General features: G+C 41.4%; 1 protein-coding gene across 2 annotated transcripts in view; it reads left to right on the top strand.

The window, feature by feature from the left end:
- POLR3G (RNA polymerase III subunit G) overlaps nt 1-17,800 on the top strand; it is a 42,312-nt gene that overhangs the window by 15,173 nt on the left and 9,339 nt on the right. Inside the window, exons 3-5 of one of the 2 annotated variants that reach the window (XM_056112433.1) lie at nt 2,115-2,171; nt 4,317-4,367; nt 11,782-11,861. In XM_056112433.1, the coding sequence (XP_055968408.1) occupies nt 2,115-2,171; nt 4,317-4,367; nt 11,782-11,861 (188 nt within the window). Of the gene's footprint in view, nt 1-2,114; nt 2,172-4,316; nt 4,368-11,778; nt 11,862-17,800 lie in introns of both variants that reach the window. The other variant, XM_056112432.1, reaches the window with a different exon arrangement.

Genomic DNA, 17,800 nt, shown 5'->3' with positions numbered 1-17,800 from the left:
TTTCTTATGGCAAAGCTTGCAAAGACGAAGCAAAAGCCACCCAGTTTGGGCAACTTCAGTAGTCCACTGCAGCAGTCCTTGTGGAAGAGACACAACTATCTTCTCATTGCCACAGGAAGTCCTACTTTGCCTCGTTCCTATTCCTTCCCTTACTCTTTTTCTCAGTCAACTATGAAACCTCTAGATTCGTTCAGAAACTAAGTGTTTGTGTAGGACATGTTTGAAGTGAATGACAGACCATTATCAGAAGAACAGAGAAGATGCAGTTTAGACTTGCCTGCTCTTGTATGTAAGTGGCTTCCTTAACTGGCTTTGCACTTTTCTGAAAAATTCATTACCAAAAAGAGACATCTTTAGGTAAGAAATAAAAACCCCATGCTATATACATAATGCAGATGATTATCTTGTCAATGGGAAAAAGCAAGCTCTTAAGGTCTTCGGCTCCAATCTTCTGTTTCTTTCTTATTGCTGGAATTTCATGTTCATTTCTTCTCCTTGGATGACTAAACCAGATGATAGTAAAGATGGTAAGCCGGCATTTACTCAGTCTCGCCCTGCTCAGCCTCGGCAGCTGAAGGATTCTCAGCTGGTGGATCTGCTGGTTTTGTCCCTCTGCCATCTTGTGGTGTAGGGTTTTCTGGGCATCTGTGTTGGTAATTGAAGTTGCAGTGGAACCGATGTTGAGATCGCTGCTGACCTTGGGTCTCATCTCCTTGATTTTCCTCATCTTCTTCATTGCCGTCCTCTCTAGGCTGCCTTTGGCAAGCCGGGCCCCTGCGGAATCGTAGTCTATAACCGTGATCTGTATTCTGCATCACTGGTCTCCCTTGTTCTCCTGCACCCAGGTTGTCAGCACCCTCCATCACTTCTTCCTGCTCAGGAGGGTTGGGATACTGTGGCCAACGCCCTGAGGGTCTCCGCCTGTAGTAGGGCTGACCGGTCACCTGCAGTAGGGCTAGCCTTGTTGGGCCTGGCCTTCGGGAGCACTCTCTGATCCTTTATTCTTTTCCCCCGCTCTCCCTATTCTGGTTAATTCTGCTGGTAATTGCGTGGAGGACCTCTGTGACGAGGATAGCATCTACACTGATTGTGGCCTGCAGTGTATTTTCTGCCTGGCACTGGAACTCCACCAGTGCCTGTAGCATTTGCTGCCTCTGCCTCCTCTTCCTCTTCTCCTTCCACAGCATCCAAGGTCACACCCAAGGTCTCCCACACGGGGAAGGCACTTCCCGGGGTTATTTGTCTTTATGGCAGTCTGGTGTACAAATGACAAACTTTTTTTTTTTTTTTTTTGCTTTTTGGGTCACACCCGGCGATGCTCAGGGGTTACTCCTGGCTCATACACTCAGGAATTGCTCCTGGCGGTGCTCAGGGGACCATATGGGGTGCTGGGAATCGAACCTGTGTCGGTCATGTTGGCTGCGTGCAAGGCAAATGCCCTACCTGCTATGCTATCACTCCAGCCCCGACAAATGTAGTTTTAGAAAAAGAAAGAAAAAAAAGAAGCCTGTTTTTTTCTCAATACACCTTTTTTTTTTTTTCCTTTTTGGGTCGCACTCGGTGATGCACAGGGGTTACTGCACTCTGCACTCAGGAATTACTCCTGGCAGTGCTCAGGGGACCATATGGGATGCTGGAAATCGAACCTGGGTCAGCCACGTGCAAGGCAAATGCCCTACCTGCTGTGCTATTGCTCCAGCCCTCAATACACCTTTAAAGGTTTTTAAATTGTTTCATATCTGGTCAAGTTGAAATTTTTAAGAACCTCATTTTTAATTTGTAATAAAAAGTTTACAACTTGATTTATTTTTTAAAAAAAAGTCAACAAACTACAAGCACCTGTTAGTAAAAGTCTTAAATAATTTTTTTTTAAATTCTCACAGAAAAGCCAGGTTGTCCGATTCTAAACCTCAGTGGTTTTTAGGTATTTGCTCATCCATAGTGCTTCATATCCATCTTGTCACCTAGATATTAAACCTGTAATGGCTGGTGAACTTGGTTCAGTATGTAATAACACAATATGTATAAATGCAGGAAACATTTTGATTATTTTAAATGGCTTGAATGCAGGTTTATTCGTGATTTGTTAAGTGAATACTTTTCTGTATTTCTAGATATTGAAAGGTACAGTAAAAGATATATGAAGGTATACAAAGAAGAATGGATACCAGGTAATAATAAAACTAACATTGTTAATTTTATTAAAGGCTATGTCCCTATCCTACATTTTTAGGATATAATTCCATTTATCAAAAGAAAATGACTTATTTTTAAAAAATAACGGGTAATATAAGATTGTTGAACTTAAGATGAAAAGATCTTAATACTATAGTAAAAAAAAACAGTTGAAGTGTTTAATACTAGAGTAAAAAAGGAATTGAGGTGTTTTTGTGGAAATTGTTAAAAATTTGCTTTATAAAAAAGAACTTACCTATTTGGCTTTTTCCATTTCATTTACCACAATCACAGTTTTCATCTATTGCCCTAATAGTGCTAGTTCTGTAGTCCTGGTGATATTGAAGAAATGCCTAGTCTAGTTTTATTTGTTTGTTTTTAAGAGGGGGTTTGGGCCACACCTGACAGTGCTCTGGGTTTAATCCTGACTGCCTCAGGCGTCACTCTTGGCACAGATTGAACCCGGTCAGTCATAGGAGGCAAACACCTTACTAGCTGTAGTATCTCTCTGGCCCGAGGCATGTTTTTAAACTCTGTTTTATGTTGCTTCATTTTTCTGAATGTAGCACTGTCTGTAGCACTGTCCTCCCATTGTTCATCGATTTGCTCGAGCGGGCACCAGTAACATCTCACAACAAATTGTGAGACTTGTTGTTACTATTTTTGGCATATTGCATACAACACGGGTAGCTTGCCAGGCTTTGACGTAGGGCCAAGATACTCTGAGTAGCTTGTCGGATTCTCCGAGAGGGGCAGAGGCGATGGCACAGCAGGTAAGGCATTTGCCTTGCACGCAGCTGACATTTTTCTGAATATTCTTAAAAATTAGAAGGAAATGAGAATTTAGAGGATTCACTTAACTGATACAGACATATATTTATTTGGAGGGATTTATTTTTCCCTAGCTATTTTTCTGTTCCTAATTTTTATATAATTATTATAATTCACTAATTTCACACATCTATTCACTTTTTAGAAGGTATAAATATTAAACATTTTTCTACATGATTTTCTTTTTTTTTTTTTTTTGCTTTTTGGGTAACACCCAGAGATGCACAAGGGTTACTCCTGGCTCATGCACTCAGGAATTACTCCTGGCGGTGCTCGGGGGACCATGTGGGATGCTGGGAATCGAACCCAGGCAAACGCCCTACCCGCTGTGCTATCACGCCAGTCCCTACATGATTATCTTATAAAACTTATGTAATTAAAGTTGACTTTATTACTGGAGGTAGTTACGGGATGAGGCATTTGTTGCTTTCCATGGGGCAATCCCAGTTAGATCCCCAGTCCTCATAGTCCTCAGTCCTGAGGCTGCTGAGAGTGATTCCTCAGTGCAAAGCCGGAAATATCCCTGAACACTGCCGGGTATGGTCCCCCCAACAAAAACAAAATTAAGGTGAGTATGTAATCAGTGTATCGCTATCAGAGGACTGTTATGGAGATACTGAGAATCTGACTCCATCACCGAGGATTATATGCCTTGCCTATGTGCTCCCTGGCTTTGATCCCACCACCATATGGCCCCCACAGCACTGCCCTCGTGGCGCCAAGCATGGCTGGACCTGAGCATTGAACCGTCAGGCCCACAGAGCCAGAACAAGTATTGCTGGGTGTGACTCAGAGTCCTCTAAGCCAGCTTGGGAAGCTTCTCCGCTGTCCCCAGAAGGATTTTTATAGCAATATTTCAAAGCTATTTTGAATCAACATATTTCTTCATAGGAGAGAATATCATATTTATATTTTGACTCTCACGTTAAAGCTGTGCAAATAAAAAGATAATTTGGAGGGCGTGGAAGATAGTACAGGGGTTCAATCCTGGATCAACCCAAGCAACGTATGGTCCCCTGAGTATCATCAGGGATGACCCCCAAACACTGCTGAGGTGGCTCAAGTAATCCCTGGTACTGTAAGATCTGAACAGCACCAGATCATCATACCTTTGCATTAAACCACCAGCCTGATTGACCAATTGCCAGGTAGGGGCCTTAGGACTCTTAAGAGCACCACTTGGAATTCCCCCCACTTACCACCAAGAAAATGGAGAGAAAAGAAAAAAGATGAACACCAATCAATGTGTACTTCAAGCCAGTGCCACTGTTCTTAAAAGTTTTCTATTTTTTTTCCTTTTGGATACACAGATTGGAGAAGACTACCAAGAGAAATGATGCCAAGAAAACAGTTCAAAAAAGGTACTTTGACAAATGTAATGCTAATCCATGAAGGAAAGGGCAGCTGATTTAATTTGATCAAATGTGATATTGTCAACCTGAAATTGCACTGTGTTCTGAAAGCTTTTTCTTAAAACAAGTTTGACATTTTGATGGTTTTGCTAAGACTTTTTATTGGTTTTCCTTTTGTCTGCTTCTGATTGCTTGCTCCGTCTTTCCTTTCTTAATCATGCAATTTTGATATACTGGAAATGTTTTTCAATTATGTCTACATTTTCAATAGAATATTTGTAATGTTTTAGTGTTTATAATACATATAATTTAAGGGTTCATTATTTTTGGGAGGGTGGGGGGTTCCACGCAGCTGTGTGCAGGACTTACTCCTGACTCTGTGCTCAAGGACCTCTCCTGGCAGGCTCAGGGGACGACATCGGGTGCTGGGGATTGAACCAGGCTTGGCCACATGCAAGGCAAGGACCCTACCTTTTGTACTGTCTCTCCGGCTTCCATATTTTAAGTTTTTAACTAAAACATTTTCCAAAGTTTAAAAAAGGTAAGACAAAACATTTTGTCACACAAAAAAGTACCTAAGTAAGGGTTTCTGTTGTTAATAGTTTCACTGAGTAAAGTCATTGAGCATCTATTATTGTTGGTCACAGTGCTGGGAGGAATAAGTGACTAGAGTTGGATTAATCATTGCGTTCTTAAGGTTTACTTTCAGTGAATTCAAAGCATTAAACATTCACACTGTCAGCACTGAGAGGTGAGGAAACGGTACTTAGGGGAAGTAGAATTAAACTTCAAGTTGATGGGTAACTAGGAATTTATCTAAATGATGCTGGAAGAGACATGGGAGAAGACCAGGTTTGTGATAGAAAATTGTGAGTTTATTTCAAAGTTGATCTTTAAGTTTCCTTTAGAAATGTTGAATATATTGGTGCATGGTGGGAGGTGGAAGGGAAAAATAGACGGATGTTGTATCACTGTATCACTGTCCTCCCGTTGTTCATCGATTTGCTCCAGCGGGCCCAGTAACGTCTCCATTGTGAGACTTGTTGTTACTGTGTTTGGCATATCGAATAATGTCATGGGTAGCTTGCCTGGCTTTGCCATGTGGGTAAGATTCTCGTGGTAGCTTGCCGGGCTCTCTGAGAGGGGCGGAGGAATCGAGCCCGGCTCAGAGGGTCCGGACGCGTGCAAGGCAAATGCCCTACCGCTGTGCTATCGCTCCAGCCCAACATTATTAACAAAACTGATTCAGGCGTACATCTACACAATGGAGTACTATGCAGCTGTTAGAAAAGATGAAGTCATGAAATTTACATACAAGTGGTACAATATGGAAAGTATCATGCTAAGCGAAATGAGTCAGAAAGAGAGGGATAGACATAGAAAGATTGCATTCATCTGGGGGATATAAAGTAACAAAGTATGAGATTAATACCCAAGAATAGCTGAGATCAGCACCAGGAGGATTACTCCATAACTTAGAGGCCAGCCGGGTATCCTAGAGGAAAGGGCTGTTCAGATAGAGAAGGGAGCACCAAATAAAGGATGTTTGGAGGATCCTCCCAGGAGGGGAGATGCATGTCGAAAGTAGACTATGGACTGAACATGTTTGCCACTCAATGCCTCTTTTGCAGACCACAACACCCAAAAGGAGAGAGAGAACACAGGGGATTGCCCTGCCACAGAGACAGGGGGGATGGGGGCATGGGGGTGGGGGGATATTATCCATGGTGGTGGAAAATGGGCACTGGTGGAGGGATGGGTATCTGATCATTGTATAATTGAAACCAAAGCACAAAAAATTTAAATCTACAACTGTAAAAAAAAATTAAAATAAAATAAAGGGAAAAAAAAAAAGAATAGCTGAGATCAGCACCAGGAGGATTACTCCATAGCTTAGTGGCCAGTCGGGCATTCTAGAGGAAAGGGCAGCTCAGATAGAGAAGGGAACACCAAATAAAGGGTGTTTGGAGGATCCTCCCAGGAGGGGAGATGCATGTCGAAAGTGGACTATGGACTGAACATGTTTGCCACTCAATGCCTCTTTTGCAGACCACAACACCCAAAAGGAGAGAGAGAACACAGGGGATTGCCCTGCCACAGAGGCAGGGGGGGATGGGGGCATGGGGGTGGGGGGATATTATCCATGGTGGTGGAAAATGGGCACTGGTGGAGGGATGGGTATCTGATCATTGTATAATCAAACCCAAGCACAAAAAATTGTAAATCTACAACTGTACCTCATGGTGTTTCACTAATAAAAAAAATTTAAAAAAAAACTGATTCAGGCACTGGAGTCATAGTACAGTGGGTAGGGCATTTGCATTGCATGCAGCTGACCTGGATTCGGTCCCCAGCATCCCATATGGCCTCATGAGCACTGCCAGGAGTAATTCCTGAGTGCAGAGCCAGGCCTAGGCCTAAACTTGGGAAAATTCTAAAATGAAATGGGTTGGCAGAGGAAGTTTAATCAACTCAGAAAGGAGATGGAGAAGGAGAGAGGAGGAGAACCAGTGAGTAGAGTGGTAATAGAAAGAATGTGCCTGCATGAAAAGTATCTCAGAACATTTAAGGAGTTCAAAGAGGCTGCTGGATTAAATAAGCTCAAGATTGGAAACTGTAAACCTATTTTGACGTGTTAATCATTGTCAATCTGAGTGATTGTTTTTCAGAAGATTCTTAGCAGTGGAATCCAGAGTGGAATTTTTTTTTTATTAGTGAAACACCATGAGGTACAGTTATAGACTTACAAATTTTTGTGCTTGTGTTTCAGTTATACAATGATCAAGTACCCATCTCTCCACCAGTGCCCATTTCCCACCACCACGGATCCCAGTATCCCTCCCACCCCCCATCTCCTATTCCACCCTGCCTCTGTGGCAGGGCATTCCCTTTTGTTCTCTCTCTCTCCTTTTGGGTCCTGTGGTTTGCAAGAGAGGCATTGAGTGGCAGTCATGTTTGGTCTAGTCTACTGTCAGCATGCTTCTCCCATCCTGGGAGGATCCTCCCAACACCCTTTATTTGGTGCTCCCTTCTCTATCTGAGCTCCCTTTTCCCCTAGCACGTGTGGCTGGCCTCCAAGCCATGGAGCAAAATTCCTGGTACTAATCTCGGCCCAGAGTGGAATTCTTAAACAATAAATGGAAGCCTGGGAAATGTAGCTAGATAGCAGAGATAAGTCTTTGGGAGAATTTTATTATAAAGAATGAAGAGAAAAAAGGTTAGTTGCAGGATGTTAAGAACAAGGAATTAGCAACTAAAAAAAGAAATTTCAGGGCTTGAGCCATAGGAGAGCTGGTAGGGCACTTGTCTTGCACAGAGCCAGCCTGGGTTTGATCCCCAGCATGGCACAAAGTCCCCTGATCCCTCCAAGAGTGATCGCTGAACCTACAGCCAGGAGTATGTACCCTTTATTGTGTCTAAAATTCATCTACAAACCCTGGGTCATCTAGATTTTCTCCTGTGTTTTTACCTTGTAGGAGATTCATTTTGAATAAACTTTTATGACGGGTGTTAGGTCTATCTAGACCTGACTAGATACCTTTTTTTTAAAATTTTTTTTAAATTATTTTAGAGTCCTTTTTTTATGTATGCATTAAGTGTACTTATTTCAAAACCATTGAAACAAGTTGAAAAGATCTTTTTTGCCCTATTGTATTACCTCTGCTCCCTCTTCTATATTTATGTGGATTTTAAAAATGACTATTCTCTATTTATTACCTCTGTTCTCTTTATTCTAAAGACGTAGATCCATTCCATTGACATGCATAGCACAGCAGGTAGGGCGTTTGCCTTGCATGTGGCTGAGCTGGGTTTGATACCTATATCCCTCTTGGAGAGCCCGGCAAGCTACTGAGTGTCCCGCCCACACAGCAAAGCCTGGCAAGCTCCCCACGGCGTATTGGATATGCCAAAAACAGTAACAAGTCTCTTAATGGAGACATGACTGGTGCCCGCTTGAGCAAATTGATAAACAAGGGGAGGACAGTGCTACAGTGCTACCACAGTATTTAACTATCAGTTTGTAACATGTTTTAAAATTAGTGTTGTCATGCTAAAAGTAGTCTATAGACCAAACATGATTGCCACTCAATGCCTCTCTGGCAAAACACAGTACCCAAAAGAAGAGAGAGAGAACAAGGGGGAATGCCCTGCCACAGCGGCAGGGTGGGACGGGGCGGGGGGGGGGGGGGGGATGCTAGGACCCGTGGTGGGGGAGGATGGGCACTGGTGGAGGGATGGGTACTTGATCATTGTATAACTGAAACCCAAGCACAAAAATTTATAAGTCTATAAATGTACCTCATGGTGTTTCACTAATAAAAAAAAAATGATAAAAAAAAGAAAGAAACCAATCACAAAAGACTACATATTATATGATCCCATTAATATAAAAGTCCTGAACAAGCAAATATAGACAGCAAGTAATATCTGCTCAGAGCTAAGGATAGTGTTTGTGTTAATAGAAATAAAAGGGAGATAATGGATGATGAAAATGCTATGAAATTCAATATGGTAATGAATATAAAACTTTATGAATTGATTAAAAAAAATTAGTGTTGTCAGTCCTCCAACTCCGTTATCTCCTTCAAGATTTTCAAGATTATGTTGCCTTTTCTGGATTTTTTGCCTCCCAGTGGCAGAGATTAGCAATCATTAAAGATTATTGGTTAATGAAGTTAACGTGGTAGGACTCGAGTGATAGTAAAGTGTTTAGAGCATTTGCCTTGCACACAGTCGGCCCAGCATTCTGTCTCTGGCATCCTATATAGTCCCCTAAGTCTACCAGGAATGATCCCTGAGTGCAGAACCAGAAGTAAGCCCTAAGCACTGCTGGGTTTGGCCCCAAAACCTAAAAAGTAAAGAAATTGTGATAGATTCACAGTGGAATATTACTCAGCGGAGAGAAAAGATGAGCTCATGCAGTTTGCAGAAAGTTGGATGAAATTATGTTTTAGCAGGTCTGCTCTGCATTCTTTTTTTTTTAATTTTATTTATTTATTTTGAATACCCATCCCTCCACCAGTGACCATTTCCCACCACCACGGATCCCAGTATCCCTCCCACCCCCATCCCCCCATCCCCCCCTGCCTCTGTGGCAGGGCATTCCCTTTTGTTCTATCTCTCCTATTGGGTGTTGTGGTTTGTAAAAGAGTTAAGCCTGATTTTCAGGGAGAAACGTTGGATTGTTTACTTTCCATTGATCACTTTGTATATAAGGAGATGGCGGTATAGAATAAAAGACCTGGTTCCCGCATGCCTGAGCTATGCTTGTAGAGGCTCATGGTCACTGAGGTTCCATCTGGAGAAAGCGGGATGCAGCACCTACTCCATCTGGGACTTTCCGGTGATCTTGGCTCTGTTTGGGACCTGGAGCATTCTCTGGGAGCTTTGGAGCCTCCTAGTGGTTTTCTTCTTTGTTGCTGTGTGCTGTAAAGATGACGCTGGCGGGGGCAGGTTGTGGGTGTGACTTCCGGAATCAGAGGTTACGGGAGCCAGGGCAGAACTGGCAGTTTGGAATAAAAGTCCTGGTTCCTGCGTGCCCGAGCTATGCTTGTAGAGGCTCATGGTCACCGGGGTTCCATCTGGAGAAGGCAGGATGTGGTGCCTAACCCATCAGGGACTTCCCGGTGGTTTTGGCTCTGTTTGGGACCTGGAGCATCCTCCGGGAGCTGTGGAGCCTCCCAGCAGTTTTTCTTCTTTGTTGCTGTGTGCTCCAGGCTGGAGCAATGGCACAGCGGTAGGGCGTTTGCCTTGCACGCAGCCAACATGGTCGACCCGAGTTCGATTCCTCCGCCCCTCTCGGAGAGCCTGGCAAGCTACCGAGAGTATTTGATATCCAGACACAGTAACAACAAAGTCTCCAATGGAGACGTTACTGGGCCCGCTCGAGCAAATCGATGAACAACGGGAGGACAGTGACAGTGGACAGTGTTGCTGTGTGCTATCTGCTCTGCGTTCTTGAGAGTGACAGGTAATATTAGCATGCCAGCCACCACACTTCTTTCTTTCTTTATTTATTTTGGTGTTACAGCCACACCCAGCGTTGCTCAGGGCTCACTCCTAACTTAGTGCTAGGGGATGACTCCTGGTGGGGTTCAGGGGACCATTAATGGTGCTGGGGATTGAACGCACGTTTACGTGCCTTACCTGCCTTACTATCTATCCAGCCCCCCTGGCACACGTTTTAGTTGTAGCGATTGTACAAGAATTTAATCACAGGGTGCCAGGAATTACACACTTTGATATTGCACTAGGGATCCAAAAGTGTTGCTGGGATCCAGCTTGGCATGTTGTGTTAGTGGGGCTGGAACTGGACTCAAGGCTCATGCTTCGAGGTGGGTGTTCGGCACTGAGTTTTTTCCATTCCCCTAGGTGGTATTATTTGTTTGATTTCAAATTCCACTATTAAGGTTTGGTAGATAGGAATAAGTGGTTCACTTTTGTGTCTTAACCTTGTAGCTGTAATGTTTTAGAGCTATTTTCTTAACAACTTTGATAATTTTACAGATTTCATATAAACCACAGTGTTTATATAAAGTGTAGGGTAATGGGGCCGGAGTGATAGCACAGCGGGTAGGGCGTTTGCCTTGCACGCGGCCGACCCGGGTTCAATCCCTGGCATCCCATATGGTCCCCCAAGCACCGCCAGGAGTAATTCCTGAGTGCAGAGCCAGGAGTGACCCGTAAGCATTGCTGGGTTTGACCCAAAAGGCAAATAAATAAATATTAAAAAAAAAAATAAAGTGTAGGGTAAAAACAAAAAAAGAATTCTCTGTTCCCTGAAGTTTCAGAATAAACCTGAAACAATTGTGCTATGAATTAAAAATATATCAAAGTTGTTATAACACTTTGTTTCATTTGCTTGCTTTGATTTTTCAGATTCACATGGTGGGTGCCTTCTGTTGAACCAATACTGATCTTAGTTCCAAAACTGGTTCTGTGTTATAGTGAATGTAGCCTTTTGCCCATATCTGACCACTAGCAAGTACCCAATTATCCTACAAATGTTTTTTGTCAAGCCTGGTACACTTGCCCTCATTTAAAAAAAGCACGCTGATCAGTGAACAGTAAGCCAATAAAGATGATAGGTTTCTGAAAACCCTCAGAGGACCTCTCATACTCTTCAAGAGCTAACCCTTTAGTGACTTAGACTTAATGACATTATTATCCAGTTCAAAATTTTAATATTGGCTAACAAATATGTTTGGATGCAGTCTTAGAAAAGATGCTATTGTGTGATTATCGTTTACTTCTCATCATAGAAAATTGGAGAAGTGTGCTAATTTATTCTTTAAACAAAATTTATTCTGCAAATTCCTGGATATTTGACAGCATCCCACTATGCTGGATAGCATTTGAGAGTTAAAGTAATATAGAGTTGCTCTGATATGAACATATGTTGACAGTGATCTTAATTCAGCAGGTCCCCGACCCCAAAAGGCAAAAGGTCCAGGCAAGGACACTTCACTCACTAATAATGCAGATGTACTGAAGAAAATTGAGGTAAGATTTTCTTCTTGCTGTAAAAACTGTCATAAGTCCTGTTCCTTTGACAAACTTTTGCCTTCTCATGTTTTTCAATAACGTAAATTTGGCAGAACCAGGCCTGTCATGCAGGATAACTGGGAAAAGGCATGGAGGCTATGTCCTTCCGTTATCACTCATTTCAACTCGCCTCACCTTCTGTCAGCTGCTTCCTTTCCACTCCGTTCCTATTTCCTCTAACCTGGAATTTTTTTTTTAAAAAAAACTTGTGATTTCATTGGTGTTATATGTACTTTGTTGGGCTGGAGCGATAGCACAGCAGGTAGGGCGTGTTTGCCTTGCACGTGGTCGACCCAGGTTCGATTCCTCCGTCCCTCTCGGAAAGGCCAGCAAGCTACCGAGAGTATCCCGCCCGCACAGCAGAGCCTGGCAAGCTCCCTGTGGCGTATTCGATATGCCAAAAACAGTAACAAGTCTCACAATGGAGATGTTACTGGTGCCCACACGAGCAAATCGATGAACAAAGGGAGGACAGTGCTATAGTGCAGTGCTCTGTACTTTGTTAATATAATTTTCCCCTCTCTTTTAACAGTAGATTATATTTAAGGAAAAATTACACCTTTTGAATTTTTAGTTCTACATTTTTTTGGTGCTGGCTATTAAATATGGGGCCTTGAATGGGCTGGAGCGATAGCACAGTGGTAGGGCGTTTGCCTTGCACGTAGCCAACATGACTGACCCGAGTTCGATTCCTCCGCCCCTCTCGGAGAGCTGGCAAGCTACCGAGAATATCTCGCCCGCACGGCAGAGCCTGGCAAGCTCCCCGTGACGTATTCGATATGCCAAACACAGTAACAACAAAGTCTCCAATGGAGACGTTACTGGGCCTGCTCAAGCAAATTGATGAACAACGGGAGGACAGTGACAGTGACAGTGACATTTTTTTAAAATCAGAAATAGAAAGTTATAGCATTCAGAAGGTAAGTACATTGCAAAGGTCCCCTCCCATTCCTTTCTGTATATTGTTCTCCTTTTGGGTACTCAATGTAAATAGTTTCGTAGCCATTCAGAAATATTTTATCATAGCAAATACAGATTTTTTTTTTTGGTTTTTTAGGTTAAAAAAAAAAACCACCCCAGCTTTTACACTCTTGCATTTTCATCTTATTGCTTAAAATACTTTGGAGGCTTTTTCATGTTACTTTGTTAAATAGTTGCCTCATTCTTATTTTGGGGGGGGGGGCTTCACAATCAAAACAAGCCATAATTTTTTAAACTAGGACCCTACTGATAGACATTATGTTTCATGTTGAGTATTGCTATTATAAACAGTACTGCAGTGACTCATGTTAAGTGCATCATTTCCCATTCATAGGAAGTGGATTTGTTTGTCAGGTATTGTATTAAATAGATAAATATTGACATGTTGCTTTCTTTCCATGGAAACTATACAGCATTTCCCCCACTTTCTTATAGATGAGGAAGCCAAGACTTGATTACTTGGCTGACCAAGTTGGCTCAGCTCATTGCTAGCAGAAACATATTATTTTTACTTTAGTTTTTGACTAGTACATGGGCTGTAGATACCGTATTTGAAAGTAAAGCCATAGAATTGTTGAAGAAGTAGCAATCACTATCAGGTTTGATTCAGGTGCAGTGAAGGATGAAATACAGGACTAGTCAATTTTTTTCTTTTTTTGGCGTTTGGGTCACGCCTGGCGATGCACAGGGGTTACTCCTGGCTCTGCACTCAGGAATTACCCCTAGCCGTGTTCTGGGGACCATATGGGATGCTGGGAGTCGAACCTGGGTTGGCTGCGTGCAAGGCAAACGCCCTACCCACTGTGTTACTGCTCCAGCTCCAGGACTAGTCAAATTTTTATTGATAGATGCAGATTCTCAATGTTCTTAAAGTTTTATGGAAAGAAGTTGCGAAGATGGCATGTGAGTAGGAAAATTGATCTGAATCTTGTTTGTTTGCTTTTGTTTCTCTGAAATGAATTGTTTCCTTATTCCCTCCATTTCACTACCTCTTTCTTGCAGCACAGACATTTAAAAATTTCAGTATGCATCATTATTTGACTTTAGGTCTAGAAATTCCATTAAGTTAGTAGTTTTAATAGAGCGAAATTAACTTTCATGCAACTCAACTTTTTAAAATTCCTGCAGCAGAAGTCATTATCAGTCAGATCTCTTACTATGTGAATGACCAGATGGCAGTAACTAGTATCTGAGCCTATTTCTGCATGACAAGTTTATGAGTTTCTTTATGTGATGGTCATGTATTTAAACCAGAAGACCCTTTCCTTTGCAAATATTAACTTTTTAAAGTGTCTTTAGGGGCTGGAGCAATAGCACAGCGGGTAGGGCGTTTGCCTTGCACGCGGCTGACCTGAGTTCGATTCCCAGCATCCCATATGGTCCCCTGAGCGCCGCCAGGGGTAATTCCTGAGTGCAGAGCCAGGAATAACTCCTGTGCATTTCTGGGTGTGACCCAAAAAAAGCAAATAAAATAAAATAAAAATAAAATGTCTTTTTTGAGGAAGATTTGGTTACATAAAGCTAACAAAAGCAACATCATGAAAGAAAATTGTAGGTTCATTTTATGAGTGTGGGTACAAAAGTTATAAACAGGGTCTGAGTGATAGTGCACAGGACAGGGTGCTTGCCTTCATACAAGTGATCTGAGTTCGATCCCCAGCACCCCATATGATCCTTTGAGCACCTCTAGGAGTGATTCCTGAATCCCTGAGCACAGAGCCAGGAGTAAACCCTGAGCACAGCCAGGTGTGACCCAAAACGAAACAAAACAAAATATATAAACAATATCAAAACAGAATGTCTATAATACAACAAACCTGCAATGAGATGCTACAATTTTCTAACCGTAGAAACACAATGTAAAATAGCACATTAATGAATAATGCATAGTAATTATGTAAATGTATACCTCTTTAAAGTGGAGTACCTAATATGTCTTAGGTACTGCTCAGTGGAACTGGGTATTTAACAATGAGGAAAACAAGCTAAAAGTCCTCTTTTTTGGGACTTGTATACTAATGGAGAGAAAGACAAATAAACAAGGAGGCTTAAACTTGGTTAAACAGTTGCACATGGTGGTAAGTGCTTTGTCTGAAAGAAGATAAAATGGAACAAAGAGATGGTATGGAGTGGAGGTACTTAGCTTGCATATGGCTGACCCTGGTTCCATCCCGGGCACTGCATATGGGTTTTTGAGTGATTATCTGCAGGAGTGATTCATCAGTACAGAGCCAGAAGTTAGTCTTGAGCATTGCTGCAAGTAGAACAAAAAAGCAAAGAAATTAGATAGTGATAGAATATTTATATTATTTTAAAAATAAATTTGCAAAATAGTAGGAGTAAATGAGTTACATCTCATTGCAAAGAAAAAGGAAACTGCCAAATGGAAGAACCGAAGTTAATAGATCAGTGTAAAATGAAGGAATGAGCCAAATGTGTGTGTCTCTGAGATCAATGTTTAATTGCATGAATCTGTTACTGACCTATTTAAATATTTGTCAACAATAAGTTCTTCTTTATTTTTTGTTAACCTATTTAAATATTTTTATGAGTTTAATCTAGATTCATGTGATAGAAATAAAATTGAGTTTATTTATTTGGCAATGCCTTGATATAACATGGAACTTTATTGTTAACCTATTTAAATATTTTTATGGATTTGATTTGAATTTATGTGGTAGAAAGAAAATTGAGATTATTTATTTGGAGATACGTTGGGCATAACAATAGAACTTTATTGTTAACCTGTTTAAATACTTTTATGGGTTTGATTTAAATTTACGTGGTAGAAATAAAAATAAGATAATTTATTTAGAGATGGTTGAAGTAGCAGTGGAAATAGAGTAATTTCTAGTATAAAACTGAATTTTAGGACCGGTGCGATAGCACAGCAGGTAGGGCATTTGCCTTGCACGCGGCCGACCCGGGTTCAGTCCCTGGCATCCCATATGGTCCCCCAAGCACCGCCAGGAGTGATTCCTGAGTGCTGAGCTTTGCTGGGTGCGACCCAAACAGCAAAAAAAAAAAAAAAAAAAAAACCTTGAAATATATATATATGTATATATATATATATATATATATATTTTGCTTTTTGGGTCGCACCCAGCGATGCACAGTGGTAACTCCTGACTCTGCACTCAGGAATCACTCCTGGCGGTGCTGGGGAACCATATGGGATGCCGGAGACTGAACCCGGGTTGGCCACATGCAAGGCAAATGCTCTACCTGCTGTGCTATCACTCCAGCCTCTGAATTCTATATTTAAAAAATTTTACTTTACTTTACTTGTTTAGCTAATTCTTTTGTTAGCAGTAAAAATAGCATGAGTTTTCATTTTTAATTTTTTGCGGAGTCGCACTCTGTGATGCTCAGTGGTTACAACTGGCTCTTCACTCAGGAATTACTCATGGTGGTGCTCAGGGGACATATGGAAGACCAGAGATTTAGCCCAAGTCAGCTGCATGCAAGATAAACACTACCCGCTGTACTATGTCTCCAGCCCTAGCATGGATTTTCAAATATAGTGTATCCCTTGCATAAAGTTAAATAAATGAGGCACTGCAAATCCCCTCTCATTGCACAGAAATGAATTGTAGAGCTCTTTACCATGGCTTTATAATATAAAAACAAAATATTTCACATAGTAATTGTGTTTAAATAGAATAAATATATGTGTGTATTTACAGACATGGCAAAAGATGTATAAATACCATATCACTTACCTTACTTTTCAAATGGATTGTCACTTGGAAAAATTATACACATGACACTGAAGCAATAACTCATGGATTAGTTGAAGAAAAATCATGTCTGTTGTTGGTCTTTTTCATTCTGCTTGAGTGGAGTGAGCAGACAGGAAAAGTGGGGTTTGAATTTTGTTTTGAAATTAAGTCAGTCTGATATAGTCTTCTCTATTACCTTTAAGTTCCTTAAATCCAAATTTGAATGTAATCACAGGAATTTTAGAAACAAATATTTCAGTATCAATAAAGGAATAGCTAAATTATAGTCAAAGGGAAAATATGTTTTCATATGTAATCTACAAAGCAAATATCTCAGAATAGGAGGCAGTATTTGCAGATTTATGAATTGGTTTTCTGATTACTGTGTAGGAGTAATTACATCTTAGCTAAAGTGATCTATTGCTTTATGAGGATTAATAAGAGAAAATATTGCTGTACCTACCTCCTAGAAGACTTGGAAAATTCTGTCTCTTGTGCGGCGTAAGCCCAGAACAGCTTAGTGAAGAGTGGTAGTAATGCAAACAGGGCACCTTTTCAAATGAAAAGTTTTTGGTGATCATAATAGAAATATAAAGATGTGAATGAAAATTTATGTGTTATGAGAAGTAATAGTTTTTTTTTTTCTAATTGCATCACCCTGAGTTACAAAGTTGTTCAGATTGGGTTTCAGCCATGCAATGTTCCAACACCCATCCCTTCACTAGTGTTCATTTTCCACCCCCAGTGTCCCCAGTTTCCCTCCTGTCATTCCCACCCCTAGCCTGCCTCTATGGAAGACACTTTTCCTCTCTCTCTCTCTCTCTCTCTTTCTCTCTGTATCCCTCTCTCTCCCCTTTTGGGTATTACGGTTTGCAATACATATACTGAAAGGTTATCATGTTGATCCCTTTACCTACTTTCAGCACTCGGTTCTTGAGTGCAGATTTCCAGCTGACATTGTCATAGTCATCCCTTCTCTATCCTAACTGCCCTCCTCTTCACCACTCGTGGCAGGCTTCCAACCAGAGAACAGTCCTTCCGGCCCTTGTTTCTACTTTCCTTGGGGTTTAGTCTCATACTATGTTTTCTTATATCCCACAAATGAGTACTATCATTCTATGTCTGTCCTTCTACTCTCCTTGGATTTTCATTGCATACTGTTTTCTTGTCACTGTCACTGTCACTGTGCCCCCC

The sequence above is a fragment of the Sorex fumeus genome, unplaced genomic scaffold, assembly GCF_029834395.1.
Source record: "Sorex fumeus unplaced genomic scaffold, SorFum_2.1 ptg000018l, whole genome shotgun sequence".
Lineage (NCBI taxonomy): Eukaryota > Metazoa > Chordata > Mammalia > Eulipotyphla > Soricidae > Sorex > Sorex fumeus.
This window is presented reverse-complemented; position numbering and strand designations above follow the sequence as displayed.